At 36.2% G+C, this 27,432-nt stretch overlaps 2 protein-coding genes across 4 annotated transcripts in view; one reads left to right on the plus strand and one right to left on the minus strand.

Annotated features, from left to right (window-relative positions):
- Positions 1–20,206, minus strand: part of LOC109101630 (PDZ and LIM domain protein 7-like) — a 37,838-nt gene extending 17,632 nt beyond the window's left edge. The window contains exons 1-5 of one of the 2 annotated variants that reach the window (XM_019115010.2): positions 20,050–20,206; positions 17,087–17,185; positions 7,775–7,926; positions 3,717–3,747; positions 2,000–2,175 (exon numbers count right to left, since the gene is read on the minus strand). In XM_019115010.2, the coding sequence (XP_018970555.1) occupies positions 2,000–2,175; positions 3,717–3,747; positions 7,775–7,926; positions 17,087–17,185; positions 20,050–20,070 (479 nt within the window). In that variant the 5' untranslated portion in view covers positions 20,071–20,206. Of the gene's footprint in view, positions 1–1,999; positions 2,176–3,716; positions 3,748–7,774; positions 7,927–17,086; positions 17,186–18,550; positions 18,703–20,049 lie in introns of those variants that run through there. The other variant, XM_019115011.2, reaches the window with a different exon arrangement.
- A 1,066-nt stretch (positions 20,207–21,272) lies between these two features.
- On the plus strand, positions 21,273–27,384 carry LOC122134046 (clathrin light chain B-like). 2 transcript variants are annotated; one of them, XM_019115019.2, is made up of 7 exons: positions 21,273–21,363; positions 21,472–21,708; positions 22,785–22,834; positions 22,964–23,081; positions 23,792–23,903; positions 24,922–24,975; positions 25,929–27,384. In XM_019115019.2, exons 2-7 carry the CDS (start codon positions 21,534–21,536, stop codon positions 26,098–26,100), a joined length of 681 nt encoding a protein of 226 aa, XP_018970564.1. In that variant the 5' UTR covers positions 21,273–21,363; positions 21,472–21,533; the 3' UTR covers positions 26,101–27,384. The 2 variants fall into 2 exon arrangements, with proteins under 2 accessions (XP_018970564.1, XP_018970567.1); XM_019115022.2 differs by lacking the exon at positions 24,922–24,975 and having other exon boundaries at positions 21,317–21,708.
- The last annotated feature ends 48 nt before the right edge of the window (positions 27,385–27,432 follow it).

Here is a 27,432-nt window from a genome sequence, read left to right on the forward strand (position 1 = left end):
AAATCTATTTATTAGAAAACGTTAGAAAAAAAGTTATGAATTTGTAATAATTTATGAATTTACACAACTGTCTAGGTCTGGGAATTTAAAAAAATATCCACAACATTCCTAGAAGGACAAAAAAAATTAAATAACTAATTTCTTTGAAAAAGGTTTTATATTTTAATTCAAAATGTAATTTATTCCTGTTAATGCAAAATTTTCAGCAGCCATAACTCTAATTTTCAGTGTCATATGATCCTTCCATTTGCAGCTCGAGAAACATTTATTATTTTATCAATATTGAAAACAGTTTTTGGTGCTTAATATTTTTATGAAAACCGTGATACAGTACCATTCCAAAGGTTGGAGCAAGTACAAAAAGAAAATAAAAAATTTTTTATCCAGTAAGCATGCATTAAATTGATCAAACGTCACAATAAAGACATTTATAATGTTACAACAAACATCTATTTCAAATAATTTATTTTTTTATTATTCCTATTCAAAGAATCCTATAAAAAAAATGGGAGAACCTTTATTTCCCGCAAAATTATTGGTTTTCATTATTAATAATAATAAGAACCATTATTAATAACTGAGCACAAATAATGTGAAACTGAAGACTGAAATAATTAATGGCTGCTGGAAATTAAGTTTTGTCATCACAGGAATAAAAACATTTTAAATTATATTCAGATAGAAAACAGTTATTTTAAATAGTAGTATTATTTCACAATACTGTATGTATATATAACAGAATATAATACTTTTTAATTTCAACAATTTAACCATTTTTGCTGATATCATTGCATCAAACACTGCAAGCAACAGTGCCCCTCAGAGTGAACAGTCGTAAAAACAAGCTTGTAGGCATGCAGTGCTGTAAACATGCTCAGAATACTGACGTGACTGAGGTCTCCATGTTCTCTGGAGATCACACACACACACACACACAGTGCTGGATCGCAAACACACTCGCAACACTCCAGCAGCAGAGCTCTGATTCACCCTCTGTCCCTCCACTAAACTCCAAAACTCCAAAACTCCAGAGCTTTTGACTCTGGTTCTTAGCAGAAAATGTTCCCACAACCCAACTGAATTCTTAGTTTTTTTTCAGCTTTTGAATAAAACAAAGAGGACATATATTTAAATAAAACATCCCCTTCATGCAATTTGTTTGTGAGGAAACTTGTGTTAAGGTGGAATCATACAGGAGCCTTTCCAAGTAAGGCTGTTAAGTAATTCAGCACCGGGGCCGTAACGGCACTTTGAGGGCTCAGCAGATTTTATGGGAGGGTCTCGACTCTATAAACAGCAACAGACAACATCAAGTCCTGGCTTAAAGACAGATCTCAACCTTCTGGACCTGGATAGATCAAAACCTTAGACCTTCACAGACTGCTTTGCATGTTTACGTTAAAAAGCAGCACAATTTTCTGTCTTTAACTCTGCCGGACTTGACTGCTAACATCTGTTGTTTTGATCATCTTAAATAAAAGTGCTCGTTAAAATTCAGGACCCTGGCAGAAAAGAGGTGCAGAATGTCCCTGAATAGAGACGACGAAGAATAAAACAGATGAAGACGGCGTGTTCGAATGGATCCCAGAGCAGTCTGGTCACCAGGGTGGCGATGCAACCGCCTGTTCCAACAAGAAAAACAGACACAGCTGCTTAACGCCTTCTTGTTTACTCCAAGCATACACAATAAATCCAGAAAAACACTACAGGCCAGACTCTTGAACTCGCTGACCCCAAATCTCCTGCCGCCACACCTCACTATGCAGGAATGCAAAACAGACTTAAACTTTCAGAGCCACAATCCAGAAAACCGCGGGATTCTGCAGGCGTTCTTACCCATCAGGTATTGCTGCATCATGAGAAACACGCAGCCTTGGGTATGATGAGCTCATTATTGGGGACTAAGCTCATCAAACATGTCCCATGGTGATCAAAGCTCACTTTAAAAGAAAGAATGAGTCTGAGTCTCTGTCGGAGACCTGGCTGGCTGGTCACCTACCCATTGTGAGGCTGCGGCGAGTTGAAGTTAAGCTTGGGGGCGTACGACACCGGCTTGATGACCGGCCCCTTGCTGGCACTGCCAGGGGCTGCAGAGAATGGCCGTGCCATCTTGTTTATGGTCGTGCTCGGTGCAAATGAGTACTTGGGCTGACTGGATGCAGGTCCGAGTGAATCCTGAGTGTGGAGAAAGAAACAGTGCAAATGCAACACCATGCAGGTCAAATCATGCACACACACTAGCAGCACCACAGGTAAATGCACAATCCCAGATATGTTTTTTTATGCTTAATCCTTTCCAAAAGTGAGGATTATCTGGGGGGACGGGGGGGGGGGGGGTGAATTGTCTTCAGGTTTTCTCACAGCAAATTAAGAACACATTGAGAGTGGAAGGGGATTGTTTGAGAAGTGCGAACACACCCTGGTCACAAATATTTATCTTGAGATCAGGCCAAGGTACAACTAAAAGCTCCTCCTTCATTTCAGTTGCACTATACACACACACCTAGCTATCTAAATGCTATCTAAAAGCACTAGAGACTCGTGCTATGGGCTTGTGCAGCCACATGAGGGCGCAATTTCAATTTCTTTTTCAGTTTATTCTTTTTAATGGCAGTTAAAAATCTGATTAGTTATTAACAATCAGTTATTTATTATTATTATTATTATTATTATTATTATTATTATTAATATTTGTTACTGACTCTTTTTACACTTTTTTTTTTACTAATTAGTTATTAACAATCAGTTATTTATTATTATTATTAAAAAAAAAAAAAAAAAATATACTTTATTAATATGCGTCAAATATTAAATATATATATATATATATGAATATATATATATAAAAATATATAAATATATATATATATGAAATGTTTAAAATTATAAATGATATATTTTATAAAATAATATTTCAAAATTATAAAAATAAAATAATATAAAAAACACAAAAATAAAAGAATGTATTAGGTTTATAATTTGCATTCACATTAACTTGCATTTAAATTCTACAGTTGGAAATATAAATGTAAAGGCTACAAGTTTATTAACTTTTGCTGTTATAGTATGTGCAGATGGCCTACGGGGAAATGTAGATTAAATCTGGGTTTGTGCATTTTGTGATGATGCATATTCAACCAAACCAAAAACTGCTGCAAGTTTAAGCAAGACAGACAAACCACCCAAACTTCCGCAATATGCTGCAACCAGCACAAGAAGGCCAAAAGACCCATGAAACTTACATGAGAATGAGTTATGAATGAGCTATGAAGCACTGTGTATTTGAGTAAAATCAACACTAGTTGAAAGCTGGAATAAGTATGTGTGTGGGAGTTTACTTAGATATACTTTGGGGACAAAGTTATCCCAAGAAATTAGCTAAATCTGAGAAAAACTTCCTATGGGAAGTCCAAGGATGTCCTCAAACATAAAAATGATTCATAAATAAATAGCCAAAAATATATATGAGCTTTCTTTCAGGGGCTATATAAAACAAATTAAACATCTACGGCATGGCATTTAGATAGCTAGGTAGGTGTGTGTGTGTGTGTGTGTGTGTGTGTGTGTGTGTGTGTTCAGTTCTGAAGTATTCAAAGCAGCTGAGAACTTGAGAACTGATCTAAATGTGTTTCTTCAGATATCAGGTGCTGGTTGAGTGGACTTGCGAAAGCTTTGCAGTTCTGTCTGACACAAGAGAAAAAGGGCAACTGTCTTACGTTCTGCTCTCCTCCGGCAGGATTAAAAGCTCTGCAGAGAGAAAAGTAGAGAAAGAATTCACTTAAGCTCATTCATAAAAAACTCATTTAACTGCAACGTTTCAAATGTTAACTAAGGACAGTCTAATGGACAGACAGACATCTGTGCCAAATACAACAAGACTCGTGGGAGTTAAATCGGCTCCCCATTTTGTCAGTCTGAATGGAATGCTGCAGCTGTAAATGTGAACTAATACCTGATGGCTGTCCAAATGATTTTGAATAGACTCAGACATGTGGAGTAGAAATGTATCAGATTTGGATGAAAATTTCTTGTTACTAAAGTCATAAACACTAAACCCTGACACTAAAAAGACTTTTTCCAACTTTGCCTTTAATTTTTTTCCTTTTAACTAATTTTTCTTCTATTAACAAATAACCAAAAACTTATCAAATGCTATTTTAAAGGACCCTAAAGCATCACTTAAATATGACTTATAGATGAACATAGTAATCATACAATTATGCATTTGAATAAAATAGTTAGCACTCTTAAATACATTTTAAAAATGTGTTTTAAAAAGTAAATATATATATATTGCAAGTAAACAAATAAATGCGTAGTTTCTCAATTAATCTGATTTCATAAGTACAGCATACTGTCATTGCTATGCGACCCAGATATCAAAGTACCACGGTATTACCATCCAATACTATCACTGTACTCAAGATAAGCATTGAATTCAAGAACTTCTGCCTTAAACTGGACTGTCTAGGTTAGTTGGACTAGGCTGGAAAAATAGTTGCATTCCATCAGTAACCTCCCCATGAGTCTGCACTTCCTGTGCCTATACACCACTTCCTCTGACAGCAAGGGTGTCCTTTTGCACGGTAGCCTGCTTAAAGATATCAGTGTAGAGAGAAAAATGTAGAGAAAAAAAAAAAACAGCACAACCAGGCTGTTTTACAAGAGTTATCTGTTCCAGGAAATGGCACAGGAAATGAACAGTATCCAGTGCAACTGACAATATAGAAATGCAATATATAGCTTCACTTTATTTTCCTTTTTCAATATGCAATCGATTTTCCTGCAAGATAGGTAGGTAGGTAAGCAAATAAATGAATTAATAAGCAAGCCATACAAAGTTTTCCTAAAATGCATTATACCAGCTTTTCTTTGCTTGGTAAGCAAAGATGAAATCTTCAAAACTAATATGCTTCAAATCAATACGAGACTGAATGTGCACGTCATTTTACATCCATTCCAAAACAGGAACAGTAGTTTAAGCCTAAACATCTGTCTATTAGTAAACAGACTGTGCAGCCTACTTAATGTTAGCTGACCAGGAAACCCGTTTCCCCGGCAAAAGCAAGTTATTGCATTTTGACAAGATTATGAAAATAAACACATCGAGACAAATCCATTCTGATTTCAAATTCAATTTAATTCTTTAAAACAAACACTGACCAAAGCACACAGAAAGGGCAAACTAGGAAAACAGTGATGATCTAGAGCAACAAAGCTAAAAAGAGATTTTGTGCTTCAAAGATCCACTGCCAACCACATTTGAAGTGGTTGCCAAAATGGCTATCAAATGCCATGTAAACCAAAAAGGACACCACCCTCTGTAATAAAAATATATTCCGGAATAAATACAGACATGCTCAGACGTTTGTCTTCAAGCATGCCTTTCCATGGGATGCAAACACTGTAATTTATCTGTGATATACAACAACAGAGAGACACCCTGACATGTCTGACAACCAAAGCTCCCAAAACAATAGTCAAGATACTAGTCATCTATCAACGTACTGGGCAAAGGGGTAATTATGAACTTTGATAAACAGATGTTTTCACAGTTATGTCACAACAAACTCCACAAAAAAATGACATCATCTAACCCAGTGTTTCTCAAACCCAGTCCTGAGCGCCCCTCAGCACTGCATATTTTGTGTGTCTCCCTAATCAAACACACCTGATTCAACTCAAAATACAAAATGTGCAGTGTTGGGGGGCGCCCAGGACCAGGGTTGAGAAACACTGATCTAACCATCGGTGATATGACTCATGAAGACAAGCCCACTCTCATTCACACAGCCAATCAGCTCATTCCGAAGATGTGGCCTGTGACAGACAGTGGTCTGAAGAATCGGGAACATTTTCTGACCGAACCGATGCCATTCATTTAAGTCCATATGAGCCCTGTTTCATATGAGCCCTGTTTTATTGAGGGAGGCGTATTTCTCATAACTCAAGCACACGTTTTTATCCCTCTTCATTAAACAGGCCATTACTAACCGCTACAAGCTCTTACCTATGTGATGACATGTAAACGATTCTCGCACACCCAAAAAAGGAAGAAAACCACATTCATAACTGTGGTTTGGACCATTACACAGGCTCTTCGTCTTTTTGTGTTGATCACAGGGACGGCCTAATGACAGAGCAGGAAGGAGTGCATCTGTCACTCTGCAACTACGCTCATCTTTCCCATGACTCATCTTTTAACCACAGACATTAGACTTTTTCTACCAGTAGCTTAAATTCTGTCTGAGGGCAGTAAGGTCCATTTCAAACTTTCCTTTTTTGGACTCTTTCTACAGTTTTCCAAAAGGAGTGCAATGTAAGCGATTTCAGAATTGCGTCCCGAGGCACTGGAGGTTTCCCATCTCTGTGCTGAAAAGTGAAGGTCAGCTAAAGTCACAGAGTTACCACTCTCTCTCAAATTATCTGCTCTGCCTTTAGCCCAGGGTCGTCTGAGACATTTTATTACGCCACACTTAAAGATTTGTTCTATGCATTTAATACCTGCCTTAACATCTGTCTGCACAAAACAAGAGGCCTGAAGATCTAGAGGCCATTTAGTTCTGCTTTAATGCCACACAAGGTACCATGCCAAGTTATCAGCAAGTAAAAGACACTTTCATTTGGAGTCATGTTACTGCCTGTTAGATCAGCTCTCTAGACACAGTTTTGAGCCAAACAAATTTAAATTAAATAAGGAACTGTTTACAAATCAATTTTCAAAACAACAGATAATTAGTAACTAAAATATCACAACAGTGAGACTGCCCAGTTTTTAAGTGCTTTTGGTTTTGAAGTATTTTCCCCATTCATTTTACATTTATGCATTTGGCAGATGTTTTACCCACAGCAGACTTACAGAGCAACAGTTTGTTGTTACCTGACAATCAAACCTATGATCTTGGCATTGCTACTGCCATGCTCTTCCAAACTAAGCTACTCTTTCTCCATAGGCATTTTTTTTTTATTCAGTAAAGAGTTTTAAGAACCAAACCAACCAGCTCTGAGATAAAAAAAAAAAAAAAAAAAAAAAAAAAAAAAAAAAAAAAAAAAAAAAAAAAAAAAACTACAATTGAAAACAACAGTACAATATAAACATTAGGTCATTATTAAGCATTAAATAATATTTCAAATGGATTTTATGTGCTTATATAAAACATTTATTGTTATTTTAGTATTATTCATATCTTATGGTATTATAATTTTTTTTTTTTTTTTTTTTTAGTTTTAGTTTTAGTTTAGGTTTTAGTAAATTTGTTGTTTAATATTTCTATTTAGCTTTAATTTTTTATTTATTTATTTATTTATTTTATTTTAATTATTCTTATTTATGAACATTATGAACAAAACAATAGTAACCCACCATAAACAGACAGTTACATTAGCATGAGTACCAAAATACTATTAATCTAATAACTACAGTAAATTGTGTCAGAGAAGTCTTTGTTTCAAAGCCCAGGAATCTGCTCCAAGGCTTTTTGACGTCATCACAGTTGTAAATGTCTGAGTATCTTTGTCTTGTTGTTTGTAATGTACCACCTGTTATAAAAATCACTGTCTATTTTTCAAGACTGTAATAAAAGGGTTAACAGTGATGTATTAACCAGAGAACTCAATTTCCTGTGAAGTCATCCTCTCTCCCTTCATGTGATACTGAAAATCTAAGACGCTGATGAAAGATGATGAGTAAGTGTGTGTGTGTGTGTGTGTGTGTGTGTGTGTGTGTGTGTGTGTGTGTGTGTGTGTGTGTGTGTGTGTGTGTGTATGTGTGTACCTGCTCAAAGTGAGAGTGAGGGAGTCGGTTGCGGCTCTGATCTTGTTCTGTGCCTCCACATGGGTCATCTCCTCTGCGTTGGCATCAGAGATGGACACCAACCAATCCCCAACACCCACTCCGGTCTGGGCCGCCTTACCGCCTGGGGTCACCTGAAACAGCCACAGAGAACAAACATTAGTCAGTCTGTATGTAATGAAGTGTCATGAGATGACTAACTAAAAACATTTCAAATCTAAACCAGATTTTTACATTTTTTGAAGAAAATGTGAGCGGTGCTGAGAACAAACACAATACAGGGAAGTTGCGAGTGGTTGCCAGGGTACGCTAAAATAAAGAATGTTGTAAAGCACAATGTTGTGTGGTTGCTAAGGTGTTCTGGGTATTTACTATGTGGTTGCTTAATAATGGGCAAAGCCAAAAGTGGTCACCTCCAAGTCTCTATGACTATTCTGGTCTCAACATACAGCTCATCTCACTCCTACAAATATGTAAATCTACAGGAATATTTAGATCGTTTTCTCATCTGTCAAGTGGAAATCGCAAGTCTCATAGCTTAAAGCAACAGCACACATCTTCTCAATAAGCTGCATAATTTTAGGTATCATTTCTTTCTGTTGCATGAAGAAAGGAATCATCAATAGCATAATTAACTAAAATTTAGACTATTAAAAAAAACATTTTTGTTAATTGAAACGAAGCTAAAATAACAAATGTCAGATAAAAAAAAATGAACATTTTGAAATGTCTCCTAGGCAAATAACTTGAACTAAAACAGAAATAAAAATATAAAACTGGAATAACAATTAATTTAAACAACTACTAAAAAAAAAAAACAATAATAATAATAATAATAATAATAATAATAATAATAATAATAATAATAATAATAAAAAAAAAAAAATCACAAAAGCATGACAAAACTACCAAAAAAAAAAAAAAACATTAAAATGAAAACCGAAAATAAAAAAAATAAAAGCTAATTTTAAAATATGAATTAAAACTATAATAGCATATACATTAACACAGGTGGCATTGTGCAGAACAAATTATCAAAGTTTAATACATAAAGTTAGCTTAATTCTTCTTCTAACCCCAAGTATTACCTATAGCAATAGAGATGCTTGCATCAACACCACTAATATGAATCTCCAAAAGGAATTAACTCATTTATTTGATATCTAAAAGCAGCTGAATTCATTATAATCTGACCCAGATTCTGCTTATGTAGGCCACCAGCAAATGAGAAGATGCGACATTTCTCTGAACCTGCAAACCTGTTCTATCAAGTCCTTGTCACTATTTAATCAAGAATAGAACATTACTTTACAAGCCTTCAAAAACACTTTCGATGCATCATCTTAAATAAATGACAAGCATTAGATTTAAAAGCAAGATCAGCTAAAAATGGATATTAGCCAACCACACCTCAAGATGAGCTATTCAACTATTCAAATCCATGTCAACTCTAAAGGCACTGCAGTGAAAGAAGCAGCACCTTCCAATCAATCAAACCCAACCGCACAAGAACAAACAAGCCTGAGAGGAAGTCAAGTCTACAGCATGGACAAAGAACTCACTATGTAATCCTAAACACAATAAATCCTTCATCATAACAAAAAAGCCAGTCTGAAATAATCCAGCACTTTGATGCAGCATTGACTTTTACAGTCTTACTGTGCAGCGTTTTCAGATAAGACCGACTTGGCAAAGAAGTAAACCACAGCATATAAATCACTCAGAAAAAGGCCTGAGGCATCGCCCAAAAGAGAAAGTGAAGAGAATAGGGAAATATACAAGTGCCGGTGTTACATGGAAATGAACGCCCAAATTTTGGAACGTGGAAAATGTTCTACTGCCGTCTGGACTCTGTGTACAATATGAATGGAAAATGACATTCTGTGTGTCATGTCTAGGAATGCATGAGTCACATTCACATGTAGCCTATGTCACTGACTTATGCTAAAGAAGCACATAAGTCCCAAACTTAGGCTTATCGCTTGTTCACTATTGGAATAGCAAAACCAAAATGTGAACCTAGTCAGCCTGTGTCTGATGCTTTCTGTGAAAATAAGAGCAATGACAATTTCAGATTACTACAGAGCAAAGTGTGAACAACCTGAATAACACACACTGATGATAAGGCACAAAACCCAGCCTCAAGATCCTGCCAAACTGATCGGCCATATAATACTTGTGAACATTCTTTCCAAACCATGTGAGCTCTGCCAAGTTTTGGAGGAATTTTCTGACCTATTGCTGATCTGGCAAGCAGTTCAGCAAGATTTCCGTTGGCGATTAACATTTATGAGGAAACTTTCCTCAAAACTCCCACAGAAATGGTAAATAGGAAAGAGCAGAGTCCCAACCTAAAGCTAAAAGGTACACTCATGAGGTTTTCTTGACCCAAACAACAAGGAGAATGTCTGTCAGCATTCCCATTCATTTGAACTGCAGCTGCTTTGCTTTCATATGGCCATCAATGGAGAAAGATGCTTTAGGAAACACAGTGTAGTTTCGACATCTACCAGCAGGGTTAACAAGACTATGAGAAACCTTGACCCTGTGGACTCCAACAGCATCACCACATTTGGCCACAGATAAAAGCAACTCCAAATGCAAAATGCTGTGCATCATTAACAGCACTTAGTGTGTGTAATAACATAATAAGTCATTTGGTGGTAACACCCTAATGAGATCCAGCTTTGCTGTTGGCATGTATTTGAATGCAATGCACATGGTCTGCCCTCATGTCTATATAAAGCTGTACTCCAACCTTCAACATCTGCCCTGGACATTTCAGGCTCCCTATCCCTCCATTCTCCAAGTTCTACCACATTTCCTGTCTCGGCTGCCTGCTATTCACTTCAACAAACATTTTCAAGTCTTCTCTGCTGAGCTCTAAATAGAAAGCTGGAGTTGTACAGCACTGGGGAAGAGAACAAAAGTTATTGTCCTCGGGCCTCTGCCCTCAACAGCCCGTTTGAGACCATGCAAATATTTATGAAACATAAGAAGCATTGTGACGTCATGAGGACATCATGAGGAAATGGCTGGGTCTGAATAACAAACCCACAGAAAGTCCTCCACCAGGTGTAGCACTTTGGTAAGCATACAGGAAACAGACCAGACCAGAAGAGGTCCTAAAGGAAGAGTTTAAACAAAAATCAACATTTTGTCAAAACTGTTAGTCTTGAACCATTTAGAGAAAAAGCCTAATTGTGATTTCCCCTATAAAAATTGTGATTTGAAAGGCGATTTTGTTGTCAACAGTCTGTTTATAAGTGCTTTTCAAAAGTTTGGGAAGATGGTTGGTGCATGTTGTGTTCCCAAATCCGTTATAAGCAACCCAAATTGAGCTGCCTGAATGTTTAAATTAAAAAAGTAACGATAATAATAATAATAAACATGTCCTGCTTCACTCTTCACTTCATGCCGCCTTTGTGGTTTGACAAGACACAATTGCAACTTCAGTAATATAGCCCTAGCCCTACATCATGTTTTTTAAAGAAAAGAAAAAACAAGATAAGCAGAATGTTGACACTGTTCTTTTACATTCAATGGAAGCAAATAGAGACCAGGTAGCTTTAAGCTCCAAAAATAAAAAAACCCGTCAAAAATCACAAAGTCTGTGTGATTTGAGGTATATTCTGGGTCAACAATACTTTTATGGTGCTTTTGTCATTTTAGAGCTTAACAGTCAGACTCTTCTCACTATTCACTTGCAATGAGAAAGAGCATTGCAACATCTTCCCTAACATCCATTTGCGGTCTATGGCAAGCAAAAAAACAAACAAAAAAAAACCACTAGCACTTCAACAGTAAACACATGGAGAAACATAGGCACAACAGAAAAAAAATAAAAATAAATAGAGACACAAAGGAGAAGGACAGAAAACGAGGGAAATGTGGATGGTTGAGTATACAGATAGAGCTGATGGACACGACCACCTGTGTTCCTGGCTCAAGTTCAGAGCCCAGCTGTTCCTTGACTTGAGTCTGGTGGCCGTAAAGTGCTGCGCTAAGACCTTTTACAAGTCAAAGGGGGAAGAGTTGAGAAACCTTAAGCCTTCTGACAACAAAATACAGGACAAAACAAGAAAATAAACTCGTATAAACAGCTAAAAACTAGGAGGAAAGCCATTTTAGATGTTCAAGGCGGATGATATGGGTCACAATCAACAATAAAACTCAAAAAAACATTTTCTATGCATGTCCTGGATATCTGATACTAAACAGTCTTTACAATCATGGCCTGTCCTTTTGTCCTCGGTGGTGCTGAAAGGTTATGTGGTGACCCTAAAGACCACCCTTGTACTGACCATTAAAATCCTTGCTGCATTTCACTTTCCATTTCCTTATGGGGGGCTGTAAGACTCTGGGCCTCAGTGCAATTGCGTCAGTTGATACGAGTGAGCCATAAATATCTTGGATGCAAGAGCCAAGCTTCAAACCAAACCGTCTTCAGAGGTCTCCTTGAACAGCCACTGCCACATATATATATATAAGCCCCACCCCCCCCCCCCAATATATAAATAAAACAAATATAATTACAAACATAATATATTATATATATATATATATATATATATATATATATATATAAAAATAAAATGACAAACTTGTAAAAATGACAAATTCTGATGATAAGGTCCACGGGCCAGAGACTCTGGGAATATGATCAGTAAATTCTGTACTATTTTTTTTTTAAGTAATAGTTCAGCCACAAGTGAAAATTATGTCATTGTTTATTCACTCCTATGTTTCAAAAATATACTTTTTTTTTTTTTTCAATCCCTTGGGAAACAAAAAAGCAGTGTTTTCTGCTTCAAGTAACTTCTTACAATGACAGTTCATGGTAAGGAGCTATCAACATCAAAACGAACAAAAAAAAATTATCATAAAAATTTACTTGTGTGCTATATTCTAAGAGGAATGGACCAAAATTTTGTTACATTTTTTTAAATTTGACTATGAACATCAATAAAACTTTTAAGTGTCTGCAGTGAATTATTACATTTTCTTGACAGCCAGTAATCTTGAAAAAATATATATTAAATATAAAATATAATAGGATCATGTGACACTGAAGACTGAGTCTTCAGCTTTGCCATCATAGGAAAATAAATAAATTTTAAAATATATTAAATTAAAAAACTTAATTTAATTGCAATAATATCTCACAATATTACGTTTTTCTGTTTTTGCATTTATTTATTTGTTTGCAATTTTGATCAAATACATGAAGCAATGAGCATAAAAGAATTCTTTCTAAACCAAGTCATCAGCATGTAAGGTCTGTTTTCCTTCAAGACTTTATACTCTAATATCTTCAATAAATTGGATAAAGTCAGCTTTTAAAACCACACTAGCATGTTAATGGCCTCAAAGCTAGAAGACATTGACTAAAAGCCACAAAACTCTAACTTTAATTTTATGGGGTCTCTAACCTTCAGACTCATATGCACAAAGTAATAAATGTCTTCATCAAGGGAGAAGACCAGCTTTGGTTCGGCTTAAGGTCACCGAACCGGTACCCCAGGGAACACATCACAAAAGAAAATCTCAAACTGTGCTCTAATCTTCTAAAGATTACATCATATATAATTTTCTAATTGCAGTTGTGTTTCATTTCAGCTGAATGGCATGTTGCCTGCTAATGCAAACCAGATGGACATCCACTGAAGCAAATGCAAATCATAACATTTGTACACTGAATGGATTTCATAGCTAGTAAACAAAGATCCATCCTTCTCTTTGCATGTCATCTGTAGGTTTCACGTTGATTTCACCATGTAAGTATTCCTTTGAGGTTCAAGAACCACGTCATCTGGTTTTGGGAATGATTTGAGACATTAATGGACAGTGGGTGCAAAAGTAGACAAAGGACTGCTCTGTTGCCAGGAATGAGAAAGCAGCTTTAAAATCCCAGGAATGCTGAAGAAATTTGCCGATGTGTGCAATGGAATGTGAACAGGAGGAGGAGGAGGTGGAGGAATAAAGGAAAATGCTCTGAGAAATATTAAGGCCAAACCAGCTTCCGAATACCATCAGCTGATGAACTGAATCCCTACTTATGACATGGGAAAAACTCAATCGCTAATACTGCGAGACTGTATTAGAAATAGACTGGGGTGGGTTTTTTTGAGCATTATGTGGTTTCTAGGGTGTTACTAGGTGGTTACTTAATGAGCCTGGTCCCTCATTTAAAGGCACCGTTCACCCAAAAATGAAAATTCTTGTAATCATTTACTCACCTTCATGTTGTTTCAAATGCTGCACTCGTAACACTATGTTACCAAAACCTAAAAGATCCAAAAATCCATATGAACAGAGTGGATCAAGCCTAAATTATATTTGTTGATCATATAAAGCAATTGTATCTCTTCACAAGACTAAACCTCTTGATTCATATGGGTTTGTTTTACAACGCCTTTGTTTTACAATGTTTTGGTTACCTGGACTTTCAATGGAGAAACACTTACATGAGGGTAATAACATGAGGATAAGCAAATGAAGATAGAATTTTCAATTTTGGGTGATTTACCCCCTATTCATACGGGATGACACTGCATGTTTAGACAAAAAAAAAAAATCCAATTGTTTAGAAAATAATAGCACCTCTCCTCTCCTCAACGGCTATCTTTCATACCTGTATAGCACAATCAATGCAGGATATTATATGGCAAAGTTTAAAACACAAGATTAGTAATTTGTTCAAATCCTTAGCAAGCGCCACTAATTATTATGTTTAACATAAAATGTTCAAGCAGTCTCTATAAACAAGCCACTGCTCCATTCCTTCACTCTCCTGTTTGAATGGCCGGTCTAAAGCCCATAAAACCTCACTCTTTAACATCTTTGTTCTCCCACTGAGGAGAAGGGTGGAAACAGACCACCTGTCTTCAAATTACTCCTCTTTAGAACCTGTGGACAGAGCATATCTTCATTACCTCATGACCTGTTTAGCCCAGTGTGATTTAAAGCTGCATAACTTGACAGTTCAGCACTGTAAGAGGGTGTAGACTTCCATCAAGATGAATGAACCACAGCCCTTCATAGCAGACTAACAAATCACCATAGAATAATAACAGCATAGAATAATGTCAAACGACAGAACAAACACACCTAATGATTCACCTCCTGTCACGCTAATGACTCACTGATGTCACCCTGAACACAGGAAGCCGTCTGGCTGTAACATTCCTTTGAAAATTCATTTTCACGTCTGTCAAGAGGTGAGGGCGACTGAGGAATGAAGTGTTTATTTTACTGTGATGTGCCAAACCTACAGCATGTTCCAGTGTAGGTCATGTGATTAGTATTAAGGTAGTAAATGGTGATAACAAGCCAGTTTGGTGCTTTTTTGGTGCAGTTTTGAGGTCTTACATAGAGCCACTGAACTATAAAATTAATAAATGATCCATCCGAATGGACTTCTCTCTACTTTTAGCAATTTTCCATTTCTTTAAAGCAACGCATAAGTGGTTCCTGCAGTTTTACTCAAATCAGAAGATCGCCTTCATTTTTAAAATGATAGGCATCATTTATTGCCATGTTAGCTCTAGCGTGAGGAGATGCCGGTATCTGTTCAATCCTGTAATGGAATCATTCTTCATAAACACAAGATCCTGCACGGCGCTTTATGAGAAGCTAAACTGGGTCAGGAATGACACGAACAGACACGCTCCTCTATTGCATAACATCTGGCAACAGCAGGCAGCTTTACGACCGGCTCTCACACTGACAGATGAATTCACCATTTTGACTGAAGCAGACATTTAAGGGAGTGTAAGTGCAAGTCATCAGCCCCGACAGACGGCTGAGAGCTAAACAGATATGCATGGCTGCAGGTTATACTACCAAGTCAGACAAATCAAGGGAAATGGTGAAAACGCTGTAAAGTCTAGCAGAGCTAAAACCATAGAAAATCTAGCTGATATTGTTTCCTTGATATTTAAAGCTGATATTCACATAAAAGAATTTCAAAACAGTAAATGAGACATCCATTACCAAGTGGCAACGCTTTCATGAAATTTTGAAACTTTAATCCCATTTCTGGTAACTTTCTCAGCCGAGTGGGAATAGATATTAATCTCAAAAAAGCCAATTCATCAATATCGGTCATTATTTAGATTAGAAGCACATGCAGATAAAGAAAATAAAGACATTACTTAATACTCAATCTAATAAAATTGAAAATGTCGTTGGGCCATATAAACGTCCATAGATGAAGACACAAGACTTGTTAAAGGTGAAGTATGCAATTTCTGCCACACTGACTGTTTTCAAATCATTTTCTCAAACTTGTGCTGAGGTGTGCTTCTTGTACAATGACGTTACTCACTGCTTAACTACTGTAGCATGATGCTTTGTTGGAGAAATGAACCCCCAAAAAAATTAAAACCATGCTTCTAACTACAGGTCGAGAGCTTGCAATTTTGCAATAATGTTTGTGAACGTTCGTTGGAACTACAGTTGCGGGAATTCCCAAATTTTGGTAACAATAGCACATGTGACCACAGCTGTCTAACAATGCTTTTGGGAAACACACCACTGATCAGAAGTCACAATGACAGTAAAGAATCAAATGTTTACAGTGCGTACTCAACCTACAAACAGCTTACTTATGGTTGCCTGTGCATATTAATCTGAGATAGAAGAAAGTATTTTAATATGAAAATGTATAGCCAGCATTTTTATCCAAACCAAAACCTCATGTTTTCATATACATACAAAATGACCTTTAAGGTACACAACAGCACTAGCTACCAGAGCTTGTGTCTATACTTCAAACAACACTGCTCGTATAAGGAATGGAAATTCTGCATCTGGACTTGATCTGTTCAATATGCTCCATTGGAGGTGCTATTAAGACAGGATTCAATGACCTTAAAGAGAGAACAATGCATGCTGGAAACTAAACAAAGCATAACATATCCTTGTGAGGAGACATCAGGATGGAGTTCTGAAGCAGCCCTTTTCTTATGGGGTTGATATCAAGCGCTGACATGTTTCTGAAGGAATGCAAGTGTTGAAATAGACCTCATGAAGCAACGAGCACACTTTTCTCATTAACTCTATTGCATTTCCTTATGAGGTGTGTTTGATGCCTTTCTGCATGCAGAAAACACCTTGAGTGAGTGATGGGTTCATATTATCTAAATTAAGTCTGTGAAACGCCTTGTTCATTTGTCAAACTGAAAAGGGAACAAATTAGATGAATCCATCATTTATAAGCAGCTAACAGCTTAAGCTGTAAACAAAACATGTCTATTACCCATCACTACATCCAAGATGGAGGTCACTTACTCTTGACACGGTCAGGGGCATGTTGAAGTCCTTCCCTCCCTGAAGCCGAAAACCCCAGGGAGCAGGTCCGTTGAGCGTTACACTATATATATTCATGGCCTAAAGAGAAAACAAACACAGAAGAAAGATTATAGTTTCATTACATCACAGTAATAATATTATAAGTGATTCAGAGCTCCTAACAAGGCTGAAACCAAACATTCCAGAACCACACAAGTGAACCATGTCTGGTATGCTGTTGACGTCTAAGTGTCCATGAATTATACCCAACAAACTTTTTTGGACTGGAATTATAAAGTAGAATATTAAACAATACATAAGATATTCAAATTTACCCTCATTCATACAGTACGCTCACATAAAGCTATATATACTAGAAACAATTAAAAAAAAAATTGTTTTTTTTTGGCATCTGTGGCTCCATGAAGAACCTTTAATATCCATGGAACCTTTCACTGCACACAAGGGAAAAAATGGTTCTTTTTAGAACTCTTCACTGAAAGTTTCTTTTGAGGACCAAAAATGGTTCTACTATGGCATCACTGCGAAAACCCTCTTTTGGAACCTGTATTTTTAAGTGTTCATCAGAACTCATCTCTGTGGTCGCTTATATCATAAATTATGTTATCGCCAAGGTCTTTATTTAAAGTCGGATAACCAACTTTATTTGCATACATACAGCACACTGACATAAATCAGTGTGAACTACAGCAAACCTCAACTGCTTGATCGGTTATATCATCACAAAATGTAAACTAGATTATCGCCCAGCTCTAATCTGCTAAATGTGACTAGGCATGAAGATTTCTGTAAAGCTGGTTTGCATTTGGCTCAAGATTAACATTACCGAAACCATCTGAAAACACTTTTATTCCTGCGTGACCAATTGTTCATGGCTAAACAGTAGTGTTCGTGGAGACATTTGAGAACCGGCTTACTTAAATTAATTATCAGGTAGGTGACAGAAATAAGCACCTATATATTTCCATTGCGTGGTGAACTGCAAATTACTGGTCGGTGATACACAATGAAAGTGCACATTATCTACACTCTAGCAAATCTGTGAGTGAAAATGCAATACATTATGACAACCCAGAACATTTTAAAAGCTCAACATAGATTTATAGCACTCAGGGACTGTTCGAATAAAGCATACGCTCAATGACACACTTATGTGTGGTGACAGCAGATTCATTTAACAACTAATGAGCCATTTTATTCCTGAAACACTAAAATAATCCACCTCTGGCACCTCCAGCACACTATTGCATCACTGTGTTAATTATGTTACAGGTTGGTACAAGAGCGAATAGTAACATGACCTAAACTGAAAGCCAAGGACGAGCGGAGACCCCCAAATCATGACATTTTCCCCCTCCATGTGACTTATGGTCCTCAAATTCCAGAGGCTATCCTATCCCACATGGAGTTTACCTGTTATAGGGCGGTGTGCCACACACATACCTTATGCCACAGGCCAAACTTGTCACCCAAACCTCCAGAAAACCAAGTGGAAATCTGGCACTGCGAGACAGCCTGACTTTCTCACTGCAGGCAAAGCTCAACTCCCTCCCCTCCTTCTTTGTGACACGGGTTCGCTCCACATCTCTCTTACTCCACAGGCTATATAAGGAATGTAAAACTACACCAAACTATTTCAGCCCAACACCCACGAGTCACGGAGAGGGGGAAGAGAGGCCGAGAGAGAGAGGGAGGGAGGGAGGGAGGGAGGGAAGGAAGAGAAAACATCTACTACCTCAGATTCTCTGGCTCTAGATGTAACATTTAAACCCATAAACTACTAGAAAAAGTCATCAGAAGGCAGGTTGAATGGGTGGGAAGCCAAATGAACATTCCTCTCAATGTGGATACCATATGTTTCATGGGTGCACCCACGGTTGGGTATATGACAGCAATTTGAGAGTACAGCAGCACTGTTTTGCCCTGCGGTAAAACTGCAATTGAGAATACATTACACATTCTGAATGGTCTTTTCACACTGTGCGAATAACATATGTTTTAGATGGCAAAACCATTACCAAAGCAGGTTATGTCATTGAATACAATTTGAGCGGACAAAACTGCTGCTGTTGTTGACCCTGCAGTAAAATTGTTATTGAGAGGGCACTGTACTTTCTCAAAGGTCTCTTTTCTGGTGCATTTAAATTTTCCACTAACTACCTGCAATTTCATACAGTCCATTGTTTAAAAAAAAAAATACTTTCAAAATAACATTAATTCATAAGTCTGACATTTCGTCACCTAGGGTGAATTAGAATGTTGTGCTTAGAAACTGATAAAGCTGAAAAAGCACATAACTATGCATAAAACAGTTAAGTGTTCAAGCAGTCTGAATTAATTTCTGTCAAAGGGGATATGTGAGTGCAAGAATAAAACCTGTAATTTGCAAACTGCATGCAACTCAGTACTGACCTATAAACTATACATAAACTATAATAATTTGTATAATTTAACTTTTTCTTCAATAAGCGGAAATAAGACAAAAGCCAAGTCCTTTGATCGTTGAAACCAAATACAACCTGCAGTAAACTTGGATTTAACTCTGTAATCATGACAACTAAAAGATCATTAAAAAAATCGAATTTACTATAAAGGAAAAGTTCTTACGAGAATCCAGATTAGATGCAAAACCACATTAAAACGTAAACTAATGTAGCCTATTACTAATTGCTTGTTGGAAAAAGTCCCAAAGTAACCAACGCATTCAAATGAAATTACTGTTTCAACATGCCGAATTATATCAGAAAGCCACATTATAGTAATCTTAATTATTTCATAAATCAAATACACACAGCTCAAACTGATGCAGAAGTTTGCCATCGTAACAATATGTTATACTTCTCATTAGAGAGACTATGTAACCTAGAAACGTGATACAATCTTCTTTAAAGCTCGGTTGCAGCCGGTACTTCCAAAAAGAAGTTGGGAAGCAGTGCGTTTACCTCTTTCTGATCGGCAGACATCGCAGCCTTCTGTCTTCTGATCTGATGGGCTGTAATAAGGAGATCAAGTAAACTTCACAACTTTCTGGACTTGGGCGTCAGGTCGCGCGCAGAAGCCGCAGGTTTACCCTGTTGAATTTCTTTTAGTAGGACTCTGCTTACACGTCATGCGTCACGTGCTCGGTGGGCGCGCCCCCGTGGCCAGACTCACACACGTTTTATGAAGTGTTTGAGTTTGTATGTAAATTCAAATAGACTCTATTACCCTGCAGCAGGTCCTTCTATTATTTTATTTACTCCAATCATTTATATCAAATATGTATTTAAGTAAAATATTTATTTATTTATTTACCAACAATAATTTGGTGTTTGTGTAATTCTTTAACGTTTTTGAGTATTTGTTTGTTTATATTTCAGTAGGATTATATTATATTGTTATATTTCTTTAAAGATTTTTTCTTGAGAGACTAGAAATAGAAATTCAAAAAAATATATATGGCAACACTGTACCACAATAGAAAAAAAGTATATATATATATATATATATATATATATATATATATATATATATATATATATATATATATATATATATATATATAATTTTCTTTTCTATTTAAATGCTGCTATCTATAAAAAAATTCTAATAAGGAAATACATTACTACAATTCCACTTTGGTACAGCATAGCCTTATGGCAACATGCATTGCCATACTGAAACATTGATATTTTCTCAATTTACAGTAAAACTATGTTAGACAAAGTTAAATTGTGAATAAAAAATATCTAATTTACTTAACAAAGATGTTGCAAAAAAATCTTATTGAGAATGTTTAGAAATGAGGTTAACAAAGCAATTTCTGGAGCACTTCAACAGGTGTCTTCCTTTTGAGGGTGACAGTGGGAAAAAGAGTTTTGGACGGACATTCAAATTTCAAATGACTTAAAAACAGCACATCATTGTCTCCATATATATATATATTCTCAGAATAACAAGGAAATTAGTATTAATTCTTGCCATATGGCAACTCCGTACCATAAAGGGTTAAAGATAGTTTTTATAACCAGTAGCTTCCATAAACATTATTAAAGATGAAAAAAGGAAAACAAATCATCACATCACAGTATGAACTGTGGCATTAAAAATACCTTGCTGCAGGGTCGAAGTCTGAATTACGTGGTGTCTCCAGCAGATGGAGACAAAACACAACAAATCTCCTGCGCGTTCACATTACTGTTACTGAAATTTTCCCAGCCCTCCCAACAAGAGCTGCGTGTCATTCAAGTCACAGCCAACCTGCTGCCATAAAAAAAGTAAAAACCATTGTATATACTTTAACAACGCACAATTCTGTCTATGTTTGACCTTTAACAACTAATGTAAGTTTATTTTCCTTTTAAATACTCCGAACTTGCTTGAAGAACAAAACAGCTGGAGGGTTTTAGTGCAGCTTTACACGGAAGCCGGTGTTACTTTGTTAAACATGGCTGACGACTTTGGCTTTTTGGCCTCCGACAACGGAGTTCAAGAAGATCCGGCCGCGGCGTTTCTGGCCCAGCAGGAGAGTGAGATCGCCGTGATCGAGAACGACAGCGCCGGGTTCGGTGCGATGGAGGACGGTGGACCTCCGCCCGCGAACACGTACACGTCGTTTGGAGGTGATTGTGTCACGCTGGCCTGCTTGCTTACACTTAAACATTATTATTATTATTATACGATTTGTATTATATTATTATACGAGTATACGACTCTTCATGTTTTTATTTAGTGTAGACATAATGTAAAATCTAACTACAGTATCCGTCTTACATATAAGTGCCAGTAGTACCATTTTTTGGACATGTAGCCTACCGTGGTATTCTTGAGTACCATGTAAGTACCTTGGTACATGGTACTAAATGAGTGCCATATCACTTAAAAAGTACCATAGTTTTTGACAATTCCTTCAAAAAAACTGAAATTATTGTTGATATTTACAAGTACTTTACAAGATATTTACAAGAATCCCATAATACATGCCCAAAACATATTATATTATAAATACCACAGCAATACCACTGGATAGTGCACATTAATTCAATGACTTACAACAAAAACATCCACAATTGCAAGTTTACAAAATAATAACCATATTTGTTGTTTGTTAATATTAATTGCTATAACTTATAATAACAATATAGCAAAGATGCTCTAATATAAATTGTTTGGGAAATGATCTACAATCATAATCGTCACCATCATCATCAAAATTATCTATAAGCTGACAGTCGTGGAGAGAGATTATTTATGATTGACAACAACCACGAAGACTGATATATATATATATATTTGGATAGTTGAGTTTTATTAAGTGAATAAAGTGCACTCCTAACTAATACAAACTAAATCAAGTTTTCTGGTCAAAGTTTTTCAGTAGTCTAAGATGACATCTTGGTGGAGTTAAAGTCACACCTGTCACACTATCAAGTTAAGACAAGCAAGCAAACTGGAAAAGCGCACTAGTAAAGGCTATTTGTGAATAACAAAAGAGTAGAGACAATCAAGGTTGCTGAACTAAACCATTTTAAAAAGTGAGCACACCAGTTCACCTGCAGATCCAGAAATTGTGAGAGAGCTCTTTACATACTCACGGTCCAACAAGGTGTGCTGCATTCCAGTGATGTCGTTAACGTAGCATAGAAACTGTTGCCTAACAAAAGCTTCAACTCGTGTTGTTTCTTCTACTTGAGCGCAGGTGACTTTGGAGAAGCACCAGCTACTGCTTTAAACGGAGATATGTTTCCAGTAAGTGTGGTTAGAAAAGCAACAGATCTTGTCGTATTAAATGCTCTTGTTTGTTTTTTTGTACTACAACACAACTGGCAGTTGTGCCAGCAATGGACATTATTAACGTTACATCACTTGAAACATTAGGACACCAATGGCTCAACTGACAGCTACTCAGCCATTGCCCAAGTCGACATACAGAGACAAGAACCTGAGAGCCTGCGGAAATGGAGAGAGGAACAAAAGGCTCGGCTTGAGGAATTAGGTATTGAATAATTATAACTGTCAGTAGGAAACTGGGCTTTTTGTGTTTATGTGTTAAAAAACTGGATAGACAATTATTTGGCATATCATAATATTATATGGGGGAAATTTCTCAGGCGAAAGCCTTGGCTCTTATAAGCTGGTTTAATTTTATTTAATTTGAAAAGCGCACTATTTTTATTTATTTATTTTTAAACTAGTCAATTAATAGTGCTTTTGACAAATATGTTTAAAGTTATCCAGTTTATTCCACAAAAACCTGGTCTCTTATTACAGTGGCCAACATGTTTAGATCATGTTTAGACAGTTAAATTCTAATCATTTTATCTCTTTAAAAAATAAATAAAAATGTGTTTTGTGAAACAAATGAATCATGGGAATTGAGTAATTCTACAGTGGCAGTAGTAATCAAAAACATTCACTTTAAGTTATGCCACAGCCACGTAATAGACATCATCAAAACATTAACAAAATGTTACAAATAAGAAAAGGTACACTTCAATGGAAAAACAGTTAAAAGTCTTTATTCAAGTAGCTGATATATAATAGGAATATGAATTTTAAAAACATAAAGGAAAAAAGCCAAATGTATTATTACCTCACATATGAGGATAAATCTTGCTTGCTTGCTTATTGTTTATTACTTAAAAAGAAAGAAAAGAAATTTGTGTGTTGTGTATGAGCTTCCTCTGTGTGTGTCTCGATGTGCAGATGCAGCTTCTAAAGCAGCTGAGGCTGTGTGGAGGGAGAAGGCCCGGAAGGAACTAGAGGACTGGCATGTACACCAGAGTGAACAGATGGAGAAGAATAAAGCTAACAACAGGTATTTTCACTCTGACATCCAGGCTTTATTGATTGAGCTGTATGTGTTTGTTAGTGAAAATTAGAATACAGACAATTGTGAACCACCAGTCCATATGAGAAAAGACTTGTAATGGAGAACTTCTAAAAAATATATATATTTGCCAAACTCTAAAATACAGACCAGTTTTATAGTTTACTATTGATGATAGTATAATTTTAGCTGATTTAAAGACATTTGTTTTCTATGATTGTTTTTATATTTATAATATGTTTTAGATGAGGTCTTATCTTTCTCATACTCACAAGTAAATGTAATTAATCCATTATGAGTCTTACTGCTGGGAAACTAATGCAAGCCACCTCTCACACTTCTCAACAGACTCTCGTATGGTATCTGATTCCCTCTGTTTTTTACTGTAGTTTTTCATGTGCACAAAGAAGACTGTTCCGAATGCTTATTGTTTGTCTGCATGCTTTTAATTCTTGGTAACAATCACATGGACTTTGACTTGTGTCATATTGTAAATAGTTATAATGTTTTATTGGGTGTACCACCCGTTTTATTCACATTACAGTATTGTGTGTGTGTGTGTGTGTGTGTGTGTGTGTGTGTGTGTGTGTGTGTGTGTGTGTGTGTGTGTGTGTGTGTGTGTGTGTGTGTGTGTGTGTGAATTTATAGCAGAGAGAGATACAAAGGCACTTGTCAAGTTAAATAATCAATGGAGGAATGTTCCTGGTTCAATGTGGGTTAAGCTCTCAAAAATTGTAGACTTCGTCTTCAGAAACAAAAGTCTTATTTAAAGTAATGCACTTACAATTCGTGGGATGATCAAACTGATTCGACAGCATATGGTGTTGTATCTTCGGTCTTCTTGGTGTCATGAAAAAGCATTTGATGGACTTTACAGCTTGTATGAGACTGACTTTCTTCTTATGTATCCCTCTCTCTTTCACTCTCTGGCTCCCATTTTTCTCTTCCTTTCATTTCTCTTCTTTTTTTTTGCCTGTACCTACTGTCCTGCCTATTTGTGCATTAGGATCGCTGATAAGACTTTCTACAAACAGCCCAACTCTGATGCCATAGACATTGTGTATGTTTAATGCAAATCAGTAAAATTGCATGTTCTTGCACTCAGTTTCTTGCTTGCATCACATAAACAACCATTCAAAAGTTTGAGGTCAGTACGATTTTTTCAGATAAGAAGTCTTCTATGCTCTCCAGGGCTGCATTTTTTTGATGAAAATATATAGTAAAAACACTTATATTGTGAAATATTATTAAAATGTTAAATAACTGCTTTCTAGTTGAATGTATTTTAAAATGTAATTTATTCCTGTGATGGCAAATCAGAATTTTCTACAGCCATTACTCCAGTCTTCAGTGTCAAATGATCCTTCAGAAATCATTCTAATATGCTGCTCAAGAAACATTTCTTATTATTATCAATGTTGAAAACAGCTTCATATTATTTATGAAAATTGTGATACTTTTTTTAGGATTATTTGATGAATAGAAAGTTCAAAAGAACAGCATTTATTTAAAATAGAAAATGTCTTTACAGTCGCTTTTGATCAATTGAATGCATCCTTGCTGAATAAAAGTATCAATAGCTTCCAAAATCTTACTGACCCTGAAGTTTTGAACAGTAGTGTAATCACACACAGGCTTTATTTCTTACTGCATTTAGAGATGAACCAATGATTGATCTGTTCCACCTACATTTTAACGATAATCACACTTGTCTACTTACTTTCTTGTTAACGGGTCTATAGCTTCCACTTTTCATTCTCAAGTGAGGAACACTTGACTTAACATGCCTACCCAGAAAAGATGAAATATTAACATCAAATATCTTCTGATTGGCTGTTATTGTCAGTTTCATGTTCAGTGTGTTTAGACCTGGTTAGTACAGAAAATATTGGATGTAGAAAATAATATTGGTCGATCTCTAATTTCATTTGAGATGATGATAAGTGACGTGGCTCTTACCTGAGCATCTGTGAAGTGCTGGTTCTCATGATTCTCTTCTATCTATCGATGTAGAGTGTCAGAGGAGGCCTTCCTCAAGGAGTGCGATGATGACAGTCCTGGAACAGAATGGGAGAAAGTGGCCCGTCTATGCGACTTTAACCCCAAAACCAGCCGTCAGACTAAAGACGTGTCTCGGATGCGCTCCGTTCTTATTTCTCTAAAACAGACGCCTCTGCTTCGCTAACATAACTCCCTCTTGTATTCCCCAGGCTTTCTTTCTTATTCCCTCTTGCACTTTATTTTAGTGAGGCTTTTATGGTTTTAAAAAGGGTCATTGAATGTGTATGCTTCACTGTATTTAAACTTCCTATTTATGTACCCTGGTGTTTTGCAATGTCAGAAGACTTTGGCTGTTCCATATGTTGAAGAACATAAGTGTGCCTCGATCATTTGAAAACAAGGCTTTTCCCTTAATACCAATATACATGAAAGGCAGCAGATGTATCCAAATGCCAAAAGTATTTTGGTTAGCTTATGAGATATTTTTGTGATTGTCGTGTTATTTGCAATGCCCACAAACCATTACACAGCATACCTTCACTGGAACCAGTAAGCGTCTTACACAGGAAATGGAAGTGTTTAGTTACAGTCTATACAGGGACAGTTGAGTTACCATCTCTCAACCCTATATAGTATTTTTTTTTCTACCATTTATTTGTCTTCTTAAGTTGAATGTTGTGTTGTAATCAGTATCTGGGTTTGGTATTATCTGGTTTTGTTTATTTCTGTTCACTGCCAAGAGGGAAGTCGCATTTCTGAGCTTGCTGAGGTTCTTGTTTTATTCTAATTCACACATTACCACTTTTCAATATTCAAATAGTTGAGTGCAGTTTTTAATTCAATGTGCATGTTGCCTATAAAAGCTTCTGTTATACTTAAAATAAAAGAAATCTTTTACAGGAGAATTACTCAGATGTAACCTGCTAATATACCACTGCACTGAAATCCTTCATGGCACATTACATAGCAGTTAAATAAATGTTACTATATACATAAGGGACTAATAATAATAAATTTGAATCATGTGCTTTTCTAGTGTATAGTTTGTAATTGTGGCCTCAGTCTACAGCAATGAATCCTGTGCCTAAACCTTGTCTCACTGTGACACTTACTGTCTATCTGTAGGCCTACATCATTCAAAGCTGCCAAAAGTGCTAGAAATAAAACGTAGCACAATAAGATAATGCAGGTAGTTGTATTTTTACTTATAAAATGCTGCGATTTAAACATGTACTGCTTTTTATAGTCCAGATTTTGAATTTGTAATCCATTTTGTTAATTCATGGCACATGTATACATGTTACAGATTATTTGAATAAGCGAGGAGGCCTTCTTTCTATTAAAAACTGAATTTTTGTTGGCTTTTAAGATAACTTTAGTTGCATATTACAACATATGATGGTTAATAGCCAAAGAAACCATCTGTATGTTTTTGACTGCTTCAAATAAACTTTGGGTTCTAATTCAACAATCGAGTGAAAATTAATTTGTAATTTAAATTTGGCTGGATCTCTTA

The sequence above is a fragment of the Cyprinus carpio genome, chromosome A14 (assembly GCF_018340385.1).
Source record: "Cyprinus carpio isolate SPL01 chromosome A14, ASM1834038v1, whole genome shotgun sequence".
Classification (NCBI taxonomy): Eukaryota; Metazoa; Chordata; class Actinopteri; order Cypriniformes; family Cyprinidae; genus Cyprinus; species Cyprinus carpio.